Source organism: Haliotis rubra, unplaced genomic scaffold (genome assembly GCF_003918875.1).
Source record: "Haliotis rubra isolate DU_JTF1 unplaced genomic scaffold, ASM391887v1 Scf55, whole genome shotgun sequence".
Classification (NCBI taxonomy): domain Eukaryota; kingdom Metazoa; phylum Mollusca; class Gastropoda; order Lepetellida; family Haliotidae; genus Haliotis; species Haliotis rubra.
Genome location: NW_025767246.1, coordinates 1,961,770 through 1,981,156, shown reverse-complemented (window position 1 = coordinate 1,981,156; position 19,387 = coordinate 1,961,770). Strand labels below are relative to the sequence as shown.

Genomic DNA, 19,387 nt, shown 5'->3' with positions numbered 1-19,387 from the left:
TAATTTGCACACTGCAGACAGGTTGTAATGATCTGTGTCACGGTTTTCGTAACAGTTCGATTCGTGTGAGTTTATTTAGAATAGACTTGACTCCTCGTGCAATAACAATGCAAAATTCCACCTTGATCAAATACATTTAATGGACGAGATGCAAGATTGTTAAATGGCGTAAGTTACTGGTAACCATGGCATCTGATGGTATGTACACTCAAGCAGAGGCAAATTAAGGATGCAAACAATGCAGACGATCAAGGCTATTTACAAACACAAGTAATATAACAACTTTCAACAATATCTAAAATGTGGACATGCAAAATAGCATTGTAACATCTTTTGATTATCAGTATCCTCACATCTTCATTCTCTTCTTCAGTGAGAGCAGGACTTCCATTGTCTAGACCTGCTGCTCTTGTAGATTGTCAGGACACGCCAACATGCTGGCACAGGTTCAAGACCAGGACCTGTTTCACAAAGCTATCATAGTGCTACGACTGTCGTACCTCCTATAATGTAACAGACTTGAGACAGTCGTAGCGCTACTATAGCTTGGTGAAACGGGGCCCTGTAGCTCACCTGGTTCATTGTATCTTTCAAAACTAAAGAAAGCAATTTCGTGTTGACTGCTTTCAAAAAGCAGGCAGTAATTGTAACAGATTGCTTCAATCATTTGTGCACATTTAGTTCAGTAACTTCAGAGAAATTTAAGATTTTTGGTGGCAGGGTTGTCGAAATCCAAATAATTTAAATCAGTCTGCGCTAATGTTAACCCATCAAATCTTTCCGCTTGTACTGTATATTATTGTGTGTCATTACAAGCTGCTTTCACCAATTTTGCAGTTAGAAATAACTTAGTCTAGACCAGACCTAAAAATCTGTCTTGATGTGACCAACGATACAAGCAATCGGTTATGAACTGTATACCAGTAATGGTTTACATACATATTTACAAGACATCTTAAATCTAAACTACAGTCGGGAGTTAACATATAAGTTTATTGATAAGTCTGTACATAACATTGCACAGGACATACTTTCATGGCAAAAATGAACCCACTATCACATGTACACATAGCTGACAAGCATTGTCATTTCGCCTGGACTCTGAATCAAGGAGACTTTATATAAATAGGATTACAGGGATAACTTGCTGAAACTTGGTATTTAACATAATTAAAACGTAGAAAAAGAAACAATTTTTTATGCAGATGTAGTTGTCTCCCTTTGTAGTGGTTATCTCCCCTTGTCAAGCCACTATCACATGTACACAAAGCTGACAAGCATTATCTTTTCACCTGGGATTCTATGCATAAAGGGTTCGTAGCACTAGGCCATTTGTAAGTCCATGGTTAAGTATAGAGTTACGATAGGTTGTAATGTTACGAATGCTTTGTGCATCAGGACCCTTGACTCTAAATCAAGGAGACTTTCATATAAATTGGATTTTAGGGATAACAATCTGAAACTTGGTAATTAATATCATTAAAACAGAAAAAGTAAAATATTTTTATGCGGATGTAGTTGTCTCCCTTTGTGGTGGTTATCTCCCCTTGTCAAGCCCAGTCCTTCAGCACCAGTTTATAGTATCCACATTAACAAGACATGATCACAAAGCAACAGCAGCAGCGAGGAAATAACATTTCTGAATTTTGGTTCAACCTACCATCAGACATACAAATATACCACGAAAGGACAAGTAAAAAAATAAACAGACATTGACTACAAAAATGGTTGGTCACGCCACTGGATATTCTTAGCACTATCAACTATGATATACTTCTTGCTGTCATTTCTCAAACCAAACTTTTCAACAGACTTAAGACATACTGAATGCAGTTCCTAAAAATATCTTGGTCCAGACAACTTGCTACAGGACTGATGTGAAATTCCAATCTCCCATCCTCCCCTCCATAAAAAGACAACTCATGAAACAGCCACCCACCCAAAAAACTGTACAAACATCCTTGAAATAACTGACTGCGTAAATTAGCATTGACTATTTCTTTTCTCATTTACAAAATGTACAATGGGCTCGTTTATATAGTGAAAATAGACAGTTTTGGTATTACCAAGGTAAGGGGAAACAACCCACATGAATCCTTGACAAGAAGCAGCAAAGATTTTGAAATGTTAATTTGTGGAACGTAAATGATCAGTCATTTAAAACAGATCTTGATGAGTCTCCCATTTCAGGATGTGTGCATTTATAACAATAGCACAGTGTTCCAACAATCTAAATCCTGTATGTGATTTTTTGTCCTAAGTTTCATGTGTAAGCTGACAAAAATGTCTTCAGTGGTATGTGTACAATTATGCTATCGGCACCATGTTCCAACAAAACCCCTTTTAGTGACTTTCTTTCTCAAATTTCACATCTGAAAGCTGACAACATGACAATGACAGAAATTCCCAAACTTTCGCTATCATTGGATTAAATCTTAAGTCCATAAAAATCTCAAAATATAAATTATATCACATTAAGCAGGTAGCTAGCAATAACAGCATTACATCATAAACACAGCTTAAATAAATAGACTTGGCAAAGTAACTCTAGAACAATGTACATAAGGCTTCTGCTGTTTGTCTCCCCTGCTGTTGTCATGGCAACTGACGGAGCAAAAGGTGACAGTCTTAAGTCATCAGGACATATGATATGAAATGTAGCAAACTGTTCTTCGAGTGGAAAATAGTTCTTGATCAGATTCAAGCTGGCATGTCATTTTTATATTTTCTGATGATTTATTTCAAACTGGGAGCTTAATGCTTTAAGTGTCATATTTAGAGCAACATTTCCATGCATCTTTTGTTTGCAAAAACGCTCTTCATCGCATCACTTGATCAATGCAGGAAGTCACGATTCTCAGTTGTCTGAATTTGACCTACCGGTGTTTTACCATTAAATACTGCACCGCCAGATTCAGACTGATTTCTTTTCACAAGACTTTCAGCCTCTCAAGTAAGACCATCTCATCAACATCAATCTAATGGACATAATGAATTACTATACCCCCAATACAGTCATCCTGACCATAAACATTCCCTAATTTCTATCTGTTGGACAATATCCTTTTTGTCCTCCCTGTATTTGCACAAGAGAGACGAAATCACTGTATGTCTCATCAAGAATATTTCCAATCTGAGGTGAGCTCAGAGCTGTATTATTTTTAACAAGATGGCTGACAGCAGCCATATTTGTTTTCCAAATACTGCATACAGTAATGCTTGGCTGACAATTTGACTTTCAGGCAGTGCTGTAATAAGACACCCTTAGAAAATTTAAGCACCACAGACTATCACATTTTAAGAAAATCACCCCCTGGTGGCCATATAAAATATCTGCTTGAAACCAATGAACATCTTTTGGGGGAAAAAAACACAAAAAATTGCCAAGATGGCTGTCTGGTTGCTGTATGTAAATTCTGCTTGGAATAAACATGAGCATCTTTAGCTGAGAAGATCATTTATAGAAAATGGCCAAGACTTCCCTCTGGTGGCCATTGGTATTTTCTTCTCAAAACAAACATGGACAGCTACACAAAATCTGAAGATGATAAAGAATTATGTGGAACTTCTGTACAATGATCTCAGTACCAAACTTTGGACCTGAATGTTTGGTCCAAAGGATCCATTCACTCACAACTGGAGGACAAGATTGTGTGGAGATTATTTGCTTTATCTATGGACAACACTCAGGTATAAAATAGTTGAGATTCTTTGGCCAATTCTGCTTTTTAAACTTGGACAGGACATATTACATTCTTTAACTGTATAAATTAGAACACAAGGGACTGTTCCACAAAGTGATCTTAGAGTAGAACAGTCTTAGTTCCATCATACTTAGGATTGAGTGAGTGAGTTTAGTTTTACGCCGCTTTTAGTAATATTCCAGCCATATCATGGTGCTTCCCATATTGTACAAATGTGGGAAATCGAACCTGGGTTTTCGGCGTGACAAGCAAATACTTTAACCACTAGGCTTCCCAACAGCTTCCCTAACACACAGGAGCAGAGACCTGTGATTGGTGTAACAATAATGTTGACAATAAAACTACCTTATTTGAAACTAATTTGACAGCATAACCTACTTAAGGCTTGATTTGCAGGTAAATGGAAACAACTCTTGGGAGCTGTATGTCCCCAGCCCTTCACCGCTGATCTAAGGGAGATAACTATACTTATTAAGGTGCTAAGGGGCTTGCATATATTTTGTTAATGAGCTAGGGGATATGACAGGTCAAGGTCACCTTTTGAACCAACGCAAGTTTCCCCCAAATGTGTTATCATTAGAAGTGCTTGCATGTTTTGGTAAAGTATGGAAGGTTTAAAATACTTAACAGATCAGGACCCAAGTGTGCCTCATTTATACTGTCACTGTTCACTTCCTAGCGTATTCCTGTCCTTAAGTTTTAGCTTAACACAGTTGATACAGAAGATCTCTAAAATTGTTCCACAGACATTCAAATCAATCTTTAAGTCTAACTTTACACTGTGGATGCAAAAGATCTCTAAAATGATGCACATAAATTCAAATGATAGACTGGAACCTATATCATCCAGAAACCTTTCGTAATGATAACTGTTACATTTACCGGTACACTTATGAAAACGACGGCGCAACCATTAATGTACTACTCAAGTGAAGTGAAGGGTCATCTGATTATCTCGTATCACTCTTCGTTTATCAGTCATGCCACAAGAAGTAAACGACATCAAATTTGTTCATATCACTGTTAGTTTGTCTGTCTTGAAAAAAGAAGTTAAGCATACTGAATTCCTTCATGTTAATAGTCAGTCGTTCCTTAAACCATCTTGAGTTGTATATGATACGCCACTACCAATCTATTTCCCCATCTTTGTGTTAATGCTGATGTAGATGAAGGTGTATTTTGGGTGTGACATAACATGTGGGAGGGTTAAAACAGTTATAGCATATGCCAGTGTAAGGTCTCCCACACACGTCATATCTTCCTTACATTTTACAAATCGGTTATAACAGTTATAACACATGCCAATGTCATATTCCTTCCTCTTTCTGCAAATATTTTATAACAGTTGTAGCAAATGCTGATGATATTCCTACCTGTTCTCTACAATTTTTATAACCGTTATAACATCCATGCCACATTCATTCAATCTCTAGTTGTTATAATGGTTATAACATGCCAGCATCATATTCCTCTCACTTCATTACAGGTAGTATATAACAGTGCCCCTCTCTTCACTACAAATACTTTATAACGGTTATACAAATGGGTATAACATGATTGTGTCATATCTTACTTCCTCTTCACTACAAGTGGTTATAGCACATGTTGGTACCATATTCCTTCCCTTACAAGCAGTTTATAACTGTTATAACACATGACTGACATATTCCCTGCCTCTTGTCTACAAGTAGTACATAATGGTTATAAAACAGGATCGTGTCATATTACCTCCCTCAGATTTATAACGGCTGTAACACACGGCAGTGTCATGTCAGGCTATATAGAGGCATGAATATACCGGATGATATTGGGTTATGTGTTATCTAGACATGTTGGCACACAGGCTAAGTCAAAGCTTAGTAGAGCAGGATGCGTTTCTCCACAGACTTGCGGCAGATTGGACATTCGTTCATGCGGTCACCACACAGCTGACACGTGCCGTGGCCACAAAGGAAGATCATGTTTTTGAGCCGATCCATGCATACAGGACAGCATGTCTGAAAAGCAAGAACAAAACAGAGTGAGTGAGTGAAGAAGGATGGGGTTAAACGTCGCACTTAAGAATATTTCGCTCATATGATGATATGCATGCGTGTGTATGTGTGTGTGGCTGCTTGTACTAGCCCAGATTTAAGTTGGTTTTATGGTGCTAGCTCACTGAGATACCATGCCGCAGTTAAGCATGAATACCCCACTCAGACACATTATACCGACTCCAAGCCGACCAGTCCTTGTACCCATTAATGTCGAGCGCCAGGCAGGGACTAACAAATACCATATTTTAACCGTGACCTTCCGGTCTCAGGGCGGATGCTCTAACCACTACACCATGGAGGCGGTCGAGTGAGGGAGGGAAGGAGGGAGTGAGTTTTTAATGTTGTTTTTCATTTTATATTACATGTTGTCAGCATGATGGAAGAGGATTTGATGCAGGCCTTAAACTTTTACCTCCTTGATGAGTAAATGAAGCTGACGGGGTGATTGTCAGCACAGGTACTACAGATATGTACCTATGTTTCTGTATACAGAAATGTAGCCTAAACAAAATCAAAATACATAAACGTGACTGGTACCCTAAACGTTTGTTCCTCAACACAAAAACAAAGACAGTAGTCATTGTTCTCGTTCTCTTGATTTAGAGCGATAAAGTGCATCGCGAAATATTTGTCATTGTGTATGCTCATTTCTTATATAACCCGTGAAGGTCTGGGTTAGAATGAACCTTCAGTAACCCATGCTTGTCGTAAGAGGCGACGTACGGGATTGGGTGGTCAGGCTCGCTGGCTTGGTTGACACATGACATCGGTTCCCATGTGCGCAGATCGATGCTCATGCTGTTGATCACTGGATTGTCTGGTCCAGACTCGATTATTTACAGACCGCAGCCATATAGCTGGAATATTGCTGAGTGCGGCGTAAAACTGAACTCACTCACTCACTTACTCATTTCTCATATAACACAATGAAATGCATCTCATACAATAGTATGATAGTTCCGAGGAAGAAAACGAGGATTGGACTCATCCTAGGGTACGTTTCTGAATTCTCCTTTGGGCTAGAGTAGGTTTCTGTATAACGAACTGTAACTGGGGTACATATCTGTAGTACCAGTGCCGACAAAAACCCTTTCAGGTTCAGTGAGTGAGAGGGCTAATAAATACTGCTATCAGGGATGAGAATGGGTACGAGTGAAAAAAAGAGGAAAATTAGCCTCCTCAGATTTAGACGATTCACAAGAATGACTCCAGTGCGATAAATCCACGGAATTTCGCAGATCCACAGGAAATTCTCATCCCTGTGCAATGAACAGTATACCAGCTGTATTGGAGCTTGTGAACTTGACGTGGTCACAGAAGATTCTTCACTTTGTGCAACTAATCAGCATTGACCTGGTGCCGACAATCCTGGAAACGATTCAGACGGATTGGGATTCAAACCCATGTTCATAGGTTTGATAGGAAGGAAAGATAACTCTCACCTGATCTTTGATGTCCTGCAGTTGCTGTTGCAGCTTCTGGATGTCACGGGAGACGTCCCTGGAGCCGTTGTTCATCACACCAGGGGCCTGGGGGGCAGGGGGCGCTGCAAGGAAAGTATACAGTATTACCCACAGGGCACGGATATGGTGAAAATACTGTATTCTCACAGTGTATTTTTAGCTTAAAGCTGAATGGGAACTTGGTTTAGATTCTTCCATTCTTTTCATCGTTCAAGAGGATTTGTCATTTCATCACATTTGACCATTATGTTGCTATCAGTCAGAGATGAAGTCATTAATTGTACATGTTTGCTTATCCTTCAATGAAACACTCAGTAATGTTCATCTAATCCAGGGGTTGATAGTAGGAGCAATGATTTAGGCCACTGTATGTGAGGTTCAATCAAAACACTCAGCTAGGCCATTTCAAATCAGGAAACCAACATTTTTCTACCTTTTTATTTGAAAAAGACTGGTTAAAAACTGACCAATCTGAAATGAGTTATCTATCCAAAGTAATTAATTTTGTGAGTTTTGAGCCTTTTTCTGTATGTTGTAAGTTTTAAAGTAAGTACTTTCATAACATATTAACAGTGTTCACTTGAGAGGCCCCAAGAAAATGTGCGGTAACTTACGGGTTCCTCCACAGCACACGATGAATGGGATTGTCTTCTCAATGGAGGCACGACACTGGACACACTTCTTCATGAGTGCAGCACAACCTGGACAACAGATATATATTTGTCACATTCACACAATCTGACTTGCCTGGTTCATACAACCGAGCAATAACAGCTATGTCTGAACCAAGTGAAATATCACTGCACTGTATCATGTTTGAACAATGTTCAAAGTTATGTTTGACTGACTGACTGAGTTTGGTTTTACGCCGCTCTTAGCAATATTCCAGCAACATCACGGCGGGGGACACCAGAAATGGGCTTCACACATTGTACCCATGCGGGGATTCGAACCCGGGTCTTCGGCGAGACGAGACAACGCTTTAACCACTAGGCTACCCCACCGCCTCAGTTATGTTTGAACAAAATGGGCTTTATCTCAGCAATGTACCATTTCTGAAGGAAGACCTACTATCACACAGAGTACTCTGTCTGAACTATGTGAAAACTTAATAATAATTTCTTTCACAAAAATTGGACGGAAAGGACACATTAAAGGAAAGCTTGTTTAAATAAGAATGTTTTTAAACCGGTCTTGAATGAACTTAGAGAAGGGGAATTGTGGAGTTCATTTGGGAGAGCATTCCAAACTGAGGGCGCACTGTATTTGAAAGAGCGCTGTCCTGCTGACTTTAAGTTGTACTTTGGGATTTTGAACAGTTTCTCACTGGAAGAGCGGAGTGTTCGTGGAGCCTTGTAAGTAGAGAGCTCTCTGGACAGGTATGGCGGTAGTGAACCATCAACAAATTACCACACCTGAAACTAGTGGGGCAATGGGGTAGCCTAGTGGTTAATGCAATCACTTGTCACATCAAAGTCCTGGATTCAGTTCCCTTCTTGGGTACATTTCTACTGTCCCCCACTGTCGTATTGCCTGAGTATTGCAAAATATGGCATAGAACCATACTCACTCACTCACTCACTCAGTGAATCAAAAGAAACCATCTCAGTAATGTTCCATGTTTGAACCACATGGCTTATACAATCAGTGTACCTGCCTTAACCACACTAAGCTATGGATGTGAGAGGCCATCACTTACCATCACAGGCACACATGTGGCCACACGGCTTGAACATGATGGAAGCCTTCTTGTCTGAGCAAACCACACACTCCTCGATCTGAAACAAACAACATACAACTTTACATAGTCATGTTTAAAATCTCCATTAAGTTTATAAAGTTTTTTTGTAATTTAAATTTTATTTCTGAATCCCTGTTACAGTCAAGGCTAAGCATACAGGGAACCGCTCAGTCAGAAGATATGCAGCATTCGCATGGGATACAGGTGTAAATTTTTACGAAACAAGACAAACCATTTACTCACCATTCACGCAAACACAAAGTTGTTTTTAATAAGTTTATGAAGTTATCATCATTACTGCCTGGTTAATCAGGATCTGACTGATGTCCAAACAATATTGATATTGTCATGCAGCTCCATAACAAATCTTTGAACCTACCTTGGTGCGAGACTGGACATGGTCTTTACACATAAGGCATTTCTTAACCCGAGGAGAGCAGAGAGAGCAGGTCGCGATGTGTCCGCAGGGTCCGAAAAGCGTGTCCCGCTTCATGTCCGAGCATACCATGCACTCCTCTAGAGACTCCTGGTCGTTGCGGATGACAGCAGCATTGGATGCTGGGACTGTCGGGCTGGTCAGCAGATATGTCAGGCTGCAACACGAAGGGGTAAATATCCATCAACTAATGACAACTGTACAGACAGGTCTATCTTGTGACAACTGTACAGACAGGTCTATCTAGTGACAACTGTACAGACAGGTCTATCTAGTGACAACTGTACAGACAGGTCTATCTACTGGCAACTGTACAGACAGGTCTATCTAGTGACAACTGTACAGACAGGTCTATCTAGTGACAACTGTACAGACAGGTCTATCTAGTGACAACTGTACAGACAGGTCTATCTAGTGACAACTGTACAGACAGGTCTATCTTGTGACAACTGTACAGACTGTACAGGACAGGTCTATCTAGTGAGGTACAGACAGGTCTATCTGTGACAACTGTACAGACAGGTCTATCTAGTGACAACTGTACAGACAGGTCTATCTAGTGACAACTGTACAGACAGGTCTATCTACAACTGACAACTGTACAGACAGGTCTATCTAGTGACAACTGTACAGACAGGTCTATCTAGTGACAACTGTACAATCTGTACAGACAGGTCTATCTTGTGACAACTGTACAGACAGGTCTATCTAGGTGACAACTGTACAGACAGGTCTATCTAGTGACAACTGTACAGACAGGTCTATCTGACAACTGTACAGACAGGTCTATCTTGTGACAACTGTACAGACAGGTCTATCTTGTGACAACTGTACAGACAGGTCTATCTAGTGACAACTGTACAGACAGGTCTATCTAGTGACAACTGTACAGACAGGTCTATCTAGTGACAGGTCTAAGTGACAACTGTACAGACAGGTCTATCTAGTGACAACTGTACAGACAGGTCTATCTAGTGACAACTGTACAGACAGGTCTATCTAGTGACAACTGTACAGACAGGTCTATCTAGTGACAACTGTACAGACAGGTCTATCTAGTGACAACTGTACAGACAGGTCTATCTAGTGACAACTGTACAGACAGGTCTATCTTGTGACAACTGTACAGACAGGTCTATCTAGTGACAACTGTACAGACAGGTCTATCTTGTGACAACTGTACAGACAGGTCTATCTAGTGACAACTGTACAGACAGGTCTATCTTGTGACAACTGTACAGACAGGTCTATCTTGTGACAACTGTACAGACAGGTCTATCTAGTGACAACTGTACAGACAGGTCTATCTAGTGACAACTGTACAGACAGGTCTATCTAGTGACAACTGTACAGACAGGTCTATCTAGTGACAACTGTACAGACAGGTCTATCTAGTGACAACTGTACAGACAGGTCTATCTAGTGACAACTGTACAGACAGGTCTGACAACTGTACAACTGTACAGACAGGTCTATCTGACAACTGTGACAACTGTACAGACAGGTCTATCTAGTGACAACTGTACAGACAGGACAACTGTACAGACAGGTCTATCTAGTGACAACTGTACAGACAGGTCTATCTAGTGGCAACTGTACAGACAGGTCTATCTAGTGACAACTGTACAGACAGGTCTATCTAGTGACAACTGTACAGACAGGTCTGTCTCTAGTGACAACTGTACAGACAGGTCTATCTACTGTGACAACTGTACAGACAGGTCTAGTGACAACTATTCAGACAGGTCTATCTAGTGACAACTGTACAGACAGGTCTATCTAGTGACAACTGTACAGACAGGTCTATCTAGTGACAACTGTACAGTACAGACAGGTCTATCTTGTGACAACTGTACAGACAGGTCTATCTAGTGACAACTGTACAGACAGGTCTATCTAGTGACAACTGTACAGACAGGTCTATCTAGTGACAACTGTACAGACAGGTCTGTACAGACAGGGTCTGTCTTGGTGACAACTGTACAGACAGGTCTATCTAGTGACAACTGTACAGACAGGTCTATCTTGTGACAACTGTACAGACAGGTCTATCTAGTGACAACTGTACAGACAGGTCTATCTAGTGACAACTGTACAGACAGGTCTATCTTGTGACAACTGTACAGACAGGTCTATCTTGTGACAACTGTACAGACAGGTCTATCTAGTGACAACTGTACAGACAGGTCCATCTTGTGACAACTGTACAGACAGGTCCATCTTGTGACAACTGTACAGACAGGTCTATCTAGTGACAACTGTACAAACAGTACAGATGACACTGTACAGATACGTCCATATGGTGACACTGTACAGATACATCCATATGGTGACACTGTACAGATACGTCTATATGATGACACTGTACAGATATGTCCATATGACACTACAGATATGTCCATATGGTGACACTGTACAGATACATCCATATGGTGACACTGTACAGATATGTCCATATGACACTGTACAGATATGTCCATATGGTGACACTGTACAGATACATCCATATGGTGACACTGTACAGATATGTCCATATGATGACACTGTACAGATATGTCCATATGGTAAAACTGTACAGATACGTCCATATGGTGACACTGTACAGATATGTCATATGATGACACTGTACAGATATGTCCATATGGTGACACTGTACAGATACGTCCATATGGTGACACTGTACAGATATGACCCTACAGATATGTCCATATGATGACAATGTACAGATATGTCCATATGGTGACACTGTACAGATACGTCCATATGGTGACACTGTACAGATACGTCCAAATGGTGACAATGTACAGATGTCCATATGGTGACACTGTACAGATACATCTAGATGATGACACTGTACAGATATGTCCATATGGTGACACTGTACAGATATGTCCATATGGTGACACTGTACAGATACGTCCATATGGTGACATTGTACTGATACGTCCATATTGAGACACTGTACAGATACGTCCATATGGTGACACTGTACAGATATGTCATATGATGACACTGTACAGATACGTCCATATGGTGACACTGTACAGATATGTCCATATGACACTACAGATATGTCCATATGATGACAATGTACAGATATGTCCATATGGTGACACTGTACAGATACGTCCATATGGTGACACTGTACAGATACGTCCAAATGGTGACAATGTACAGATGTCCATATGGTGACACTGTACAGATACATCTAGATGATGACACTGTACAGATATGTCCATATGGTGACACTGTACAGATATGTCCATATGGTGACGCTGTACAGATACGTCCATATGGTGACATTGTACTGATACGTCCATATTGAGACACTGTACAGATACGTCCATATTGAGACACTGTACAGATATGTCCATATGGTGACTGTAAATACACGTCTATCTAGTGACATCAAACTATCTGCTGTTACCTATTCCTCTCTTTGTGACACTTGGCCAGTGCCTTGCACAGATTGGGATCTGGACACAGGTCAAGCGGGGTCTGGCCCTTCTTGTTCTTGATGTTCAGATCGGCCCCGTTGGCGGCCAGGAAGCAGGCGATGGAGGCGCTGGACTTCTTGTCAGCACCTGGTGTCCCGAGTCCCATCAGCAGCTGGCATAGAAAACACCACAGACATGATTCATGTACAGTACATCATTTAAAGAAGAGCAAGAAAGACTTTGAGGTGGACAGTTTATCTTGTCCAAACACTGCTTTCTTTCCCATGGAACATTGTTTATCTTCCCATGAAACTATTTACTTTCCCTTGACATGGTTTACTTTCCCTGAGACTGATTCATTCTCCTGTGACACTGCCTACCACCCAAAAGACACAGCTTACCATCCTATATGACACAGCATACCATGATCAGGAAAGAGCTTACCATCCCCCACACAGCTTACCATCCCCCAGACACTGCTTACACCATCCCCTAATCACAGACTGCTTACCTTCACAGCTTACCATCCCCTGACATGCTTACCATCCCCAATCACAGCTTACCATCCCCCAGGACACTGCTTACCATCCCCCAATCACAGCTTACCATCCCCCCAGGACACTGCTTACCATCCCCCAATCACTGCTTACCATCCCCCAATCACAGCTTACCATCCCCCGGACACTGCTTACCATCCCCAATGCTTACCATCCCCCAATCACAGCTTACCATCCCCCAGACACTGCTTACCATCCCCAATCACAGCTTACCATCCCCAGACACTGCTTACCATCCCCCAATCACAGCTTACCATCCCCGACACTGCTTACCATCACCCAAACACAGCTTACCATCCCCGACACTGCTTACCATCCCGGACACAGCTTACCATCCCGGACACTGCTTACCATCCCCAATCACAGCTTACCATCCCCCGGACACTGCTTACCATCACCCAATCACAGCTTACCATCCCCCAAACACTGCTTACCATCACCCAAACACAGCTTACAATCCCTAGGACCCTGCTTTCCATCCTCCTTACCCTGCTTTCCATCCTGCTGACCCTGCTTACATCCCCCCGGACCCTGCTTACCATCCCCCAAACACAGCTTAATATTCCCGGGACACTGCGTACCATCCCCCACAGACCCTGCTTACCATCCCCCAAACACAGCTTACCATTCCCGGTTCACTGCTTACCATCCACCAGACACTGCTTACCATCACCCAAACACAGCTTACAATCCCCAGAACCCTGCTTACCATCCTCCTGACCCTGCTTTCCATCCCTCCGGACCGTGCTTACGATCCCCCAAACACAGCTTAATATTCCGGGACACTGCGTACCTTCCCCCGGAAATTGCTTACCATCCCCCTGGACCCTGCTTAACATCCCCAAACCCAGCTTACCATTCCCGGTACACTGCTTACCATCCCCCAGACACTGCTTACCATCCCCCAGACACTGCTTACCATCCCCCAAACACAGCTTACAATCCCCAGAACCCTGCTTACCATCCTCCTGACCCTGCTTTCCATCCCTCCGGACCGTGCTTACCATCCCCCAAACACAGCTTAATATTCCCAGGACACTGCGTACCATCCCCCAAGCTTACCATTCCCGGGACACTGCTTACCATCCCCCAGACACTGCTTACCATCCACCCGACACTGCCTATCATCCACCCGGGCACTGCTTACCATCCCCCAAACACTGCTTACCATCCACTAGACACTGCTTACCATCCCCCAGACACTGCCTACCATCCCCCCAGGCACTGCTTACCATCATCCCGGACCCTGCTTACCATCCCCCAAACACAGCTTACCATCCCCGGGATACTGCTTACCTTGCCCACATCCTGCATGTCCTGGAGTTGGCGGAGCTGGGACAGAGTGTGGTGGCGGAGTGCCTCGTGGAGTGGCGTGTCACCATCCTTGTCGGGCACATTCAGGTTACAGCCTTCACGCACCAGGAGCTGAGGCAAGAAAATACTCATCAATATATGTACGAACTATCCATGCTTCACTACAACAGGCATGGTGGCCCAGTAGGTAGGCATCACACCCATGTTCTATTCCCACTTGGATGCACAACATCTTTCTCACAACGAATTCTCCTAAAGTGTTTTACAACAGTTACGAATATTAACAGGTACAACATGTCAAGCCAGAAAGCCTTTGGTCCATCAGTTCACAATGTACCGCTTTGCCTATCTTTTTAACAGTTTATAATTTTCTATTTTCTGTGTTGAAGTCAAATCAATGTGAACATGATATTTGAAGCAAACATAAAAGCATCATTGAATGAGCTGTTGAATTTCCAAACCCAGTCTGCCATTCGTACCTGCAGCCTCCAAGTGCCATTCATGCTTGCCATAAGATACAGTCATCCCTGAACTTGCAATCAAACATCACTAGACATGATAATTCAATTGCCGTCCCTGCTATACTACCTGTTATTCAACTAAGCCGGACTGACTGACTGACTGAGTTTGGTTTTACGCCGCTTTTAGCAATATTCCAGCAACATCACGGCGGGGGACACCAGTAATGGGCTTCACACATTGTACCCATGTGGGGATTCGAACCCTGGCCTTCGGCGTGACGAGCCAATGCTTTAACCATTAGGCTACCCCACCGCTACTAAGCCGGAAATAGCAATCAGTTATGTACACGTTTTGCTCAAATCTACTAGTGATTCAGTCAAAAAGGACCCGGAAAAATAACTTCAAAGAATTTCTATTCCAGGCAAAGGGTAAGTCGAATTTCAGGTATGTCAAAATGTGGATGGATAATAAATGGCTCATGATGCAATGTTGTAAACAGGGCTGGAACAGAATCAAGGCTTCCTGTCTCTGCAGTATCATCATCAGCAGCATCGCTTACCCTGACTATCTGCGTGTGTTGCCGCTCCACAGCGAGATGTAGCGGGGTCTGCAAGTTGACGTTCTGGATGTCCATGTTGGCTTTACCCTGGAACGAGACACACGATCATTGCATCATCACGTGTTAATCACATCTATAAAAAACCAGAATCAGTTAATTAATCTTAACAAACTTATTGTACAGTCATGGCCCAATCATTATACAATCAATACACAATCTCTGTGTACAGTCAAGGCACAATCACTGTACGGTCATCATACAATCCTGATGAGGTGTCTGTGCAGTTTAGATGCCTACAATTTTAGTCATTGTACAATCATTGTACAATCATTGTACAGTCATGACACAATCATGAAAATCATTGAGCAATCATGAAACAATTCATGACACACCTAAAACTAACCTTCAAGTGCAAGAAAAGTTACTTGCTCTCAGAAAACATTATCAACATATTTTGGTCACCAGGGCACCTGTAGGACCCTATATTTCTGGCAGCTAGACTGAACACTGTGACTAAATGATGGTCCTAGATGGTCCACTGATGGTCCTAGACTGTCTCATTGTCCCTGAACCACATTAATTTCCCTTCTGCCAGCACTTTCAGCAATGCTAAAGCCCTGAATGAAGAAAGTGAATCTCCCATCCCACTGGGGCTCCTTTTCAATAGAAAATTCTATGCATTTAGAGACCAAGCACTTGTCTATGATGGCCCATTGAAGGTCCACTGAAGGTCCACTGAAGGTCCGGGCATTACCTGGTGGACAAGGAGTTCGGCCACTTCCACGTGGTTGTTGAGTGCGGCCAGGTGGAGAGCGGTATAGCCGTCATCTTTCTTTTCATCAACAATCCATGGCCGCGGCAACTTCGACAGCAGGATCCGCATCGCACTGTTACACAACAACAACTATTTAATTCAGGACACTAAATGATTCTGATGATGCAGACATAACAACTTAATGTTGATCTACCTCCAGTAACCTGTAAATCAAATATTACTTTCATCGTGACATCATGCAAGACGGACACAACAAGGAACCAAGTTCATGTACATAGTCCAATCATATGCTCAGTCATCTGAAAGTATATCTTTTACCAGCGTTTAAAATTCCCACCTGCCCGAACAGTCTATTTTCATCTCGGACGGTCAAATTTCAAAAGTAGCCTGTCCGGTTGTCTGGTAGATGTTTTTTCCCCAACAGTAAATATTTCATAATATCAGACAGGTTCTCTTGTCGTCAGTTTGAGGTGTTTTAGGTATTATGATAATTATGTTAAACTATTTACGATTGGAAGTTCATTTTACAATAACCAATCACAACACGTGTACTTTCAGTTTACCTAAACTCGGTGCATTGCCTGGTAGTGCTATATTGTTCATTGCCATGCCTACAAACAGTAAAGTATTCAGAAACCTGATATTTTTTCTTTATTTTTTTCCTTTGTTGAAAACCGGACAGGCAAATTTGTATCCGGACTGGTAATTTTTAAAGTTACCAGTCCGGCTGTCTGGCTTGGAGTTTTGGGAGTTTTAAACACTGCTTTTACACCATATCTTCTGGCTGTCTGTGCAATATCCATGCCTGACAACTATTAGTTCATATTCTTAGCTGTACCATTCCGGTCAGATGACATGCAGACAACAACGTCACTCCATGCAGAAATTGTCATTCATTATCCTCCTGTGTAAACATATCCATAAATCTCCACCCTCGGATTTGCATATTAATTAATACACAAACAGTGTATCCCCAAAATTCTTCTACATTATATCTATATAATGTAAATATCATTAACTAACTTGTCACTGTTTTTTGGGTCTCACAGGATTAAAACAGGTGAAGAGTTATCTCCCTTACACCATGAAATTTTTCTGATGATACCGTCTCCTATTCATTCTGGATGTAGTTGTAGGTTACTCCTTGGCCTAACAGATTGATCTAGTAACACTGAGTGTTATACATACGTCTTGAGGAATAGGTTTCAGAGTCAGTTTGGTTCTACATCTTTAAACAGTATTCCTACTATATCACAATTTGTCAGCTACATGAGATGAAAGCCCAAAGTGATGCACATCTCAGACATTCACCACTTTGGCTGAAGGGGTCGTAGTTGTCACGGGTACTACAGATATGCACCCCAGGTATGTTTCTGGATACAGAAATGTACCCTAAACAAAGTCAAAAGACAGAAACGTACCCGGTACGCTAAACGGGGGGTGAGTCCATATTCCTCAACCCCAAATAGCAAATGGATGTAGTTGTTCCTGTTCAACTGATTGCTAGTGATGTTTTGCACTGAGAAATACTCATAAGTATTTAACACATTTAATATAACAGTATGACAGTTTCGATCAAGAAAATGCCACAATGCAGAATGGACTTGTCCTAGGGTGTGTTTCTGTATTCTGATTTTCGCTAGGGTACGTTTCTGCATACAAAAACGTATGTGAGATATGTATTTGTTGTGCCCATGCTGACAATGTCGCCTGCAACACCACTTTGTAAGTGAGTTTAGTTTTACGCCGCACTCAGCAATATTCAAGCTATATGGCAGCGGTCTGTAAATAATCAAGTCTGGACCAGACAATCCAGTGATCAACAGTGTGAGCATCGATCTGCGCAATTGGGAACCGATGACATGTGTCAACCAAGTCAGCGAGCCTGACCACCGGATCCCGTTAGTCGCCTCTTACGACAAGCATGGGTTACTGTAGGTACATTCTAACCTGGACCTTCACAGGTACCACTTTGTGAAAAACCCAAGCATGGCTATGGTGCTGATAATCCTTAAAATTAATCGGGATGAACCAGGATTCAAACCGTGTCATACGTTTCTGGAATGCCCAAAGAACAAATCTCACGGCAAATTGTGTTGCTTCAGCCGACTTACCCGTGCACCCCTTTTCAGGAATAATACGCTAATCATAAAAAGTTATGTGTCTTGCGTTAAAGTTTCACATGCCAATCAGACAACTCCCACATACCAGTGTGTTTTTATTTACATTACACCTCTACTGCAACAAATGTTTTGGCAAGACTTTTTTCCGAAGTCTGATAACATATTCCGATATACCTAAAAAGAAGTGGAAAAAATCCAACGAAATCTGAACCTTCTCGTTCTGCTAAAGGCAACTTATCATCTTCCAACCAATTTTCAAGGTTCTTCTTTGAACAGTATTTCAGTTACGTCAGTGCATATCAGTTTAATGAGCAGATAATAGTACATACGCAGGCTGCAACTTCACATTCCAGGCCAAATACAGACTAACTAAGATATGATTGATATTGGCCATATCCAAGATGTGAAAAAAGGGTGAATCCCCTTCCACAGACAGATAAAGACATAATAATTCACAGACCTTCATCTCTGACTCACTACGAGACCTCCAACATATTGTCAGTTCTCAAGTAGTTACAGAAGCAGAAAATCAGTACTTCTTTCAAAACTATAAAAAATATACCTCAGTCCAACTAAAGAATCATGATTTTATTTGTCTTTTAGTGTGAACTCAAAAAAAAAAGAGAGCCCATATATATTGGACAAAAAAATAGAGATCACATAAATCAAACAATTTCACACAATATGTCCCAAAATATTCATGATGCCTAACAGATTTTTTACAAAATATATATCCAGCACATACACTAAAAGCCTACAGAAAACAATGATAAATGACAA

At 41.6% G+C, this 19,387-nt stretch overlaps 1 protein-coding gene across 1 annotated transcript in view; it reads right to left on the bottom strand.

Annotated features, from left to right (window-relative positions):
• Positions 1–5,214: 5,214 nt before the first annotated feature.
• Positions 5,215–19,387, bottom strand: part of LOC124253740 (E3 ubiquitin-protein ligase MIB1-like) — a 130,070-nt gene continuing 115,897 nt past the window's right edge. The window contains 9 exon segments of the mRNA XM_046687566.1: positions 5,215–5,701; positions 7,183–7,286; positions 7,818–7,904; positions 8,903–8,981; positions 9,324–9,537; positions 12,808–12,989; positions 14,671–14,799; positions 15,710–15,796; positions 16,464–16,596. Of these exon segments, the coding sequence (XP_046543522.1) occupies positions 5,561–5,701; positions 7,183–7,286; positions 7,818–7,904; positions 8,903–8,981; positions 9,324–9,537; positions 12,808–12,989; positions 14,671–14,799; positions 15,710–15,796; positions 16,464–16,596 (1,156 nt within the window). The 3' untranslated portion in view covers positions 5,215–5,560.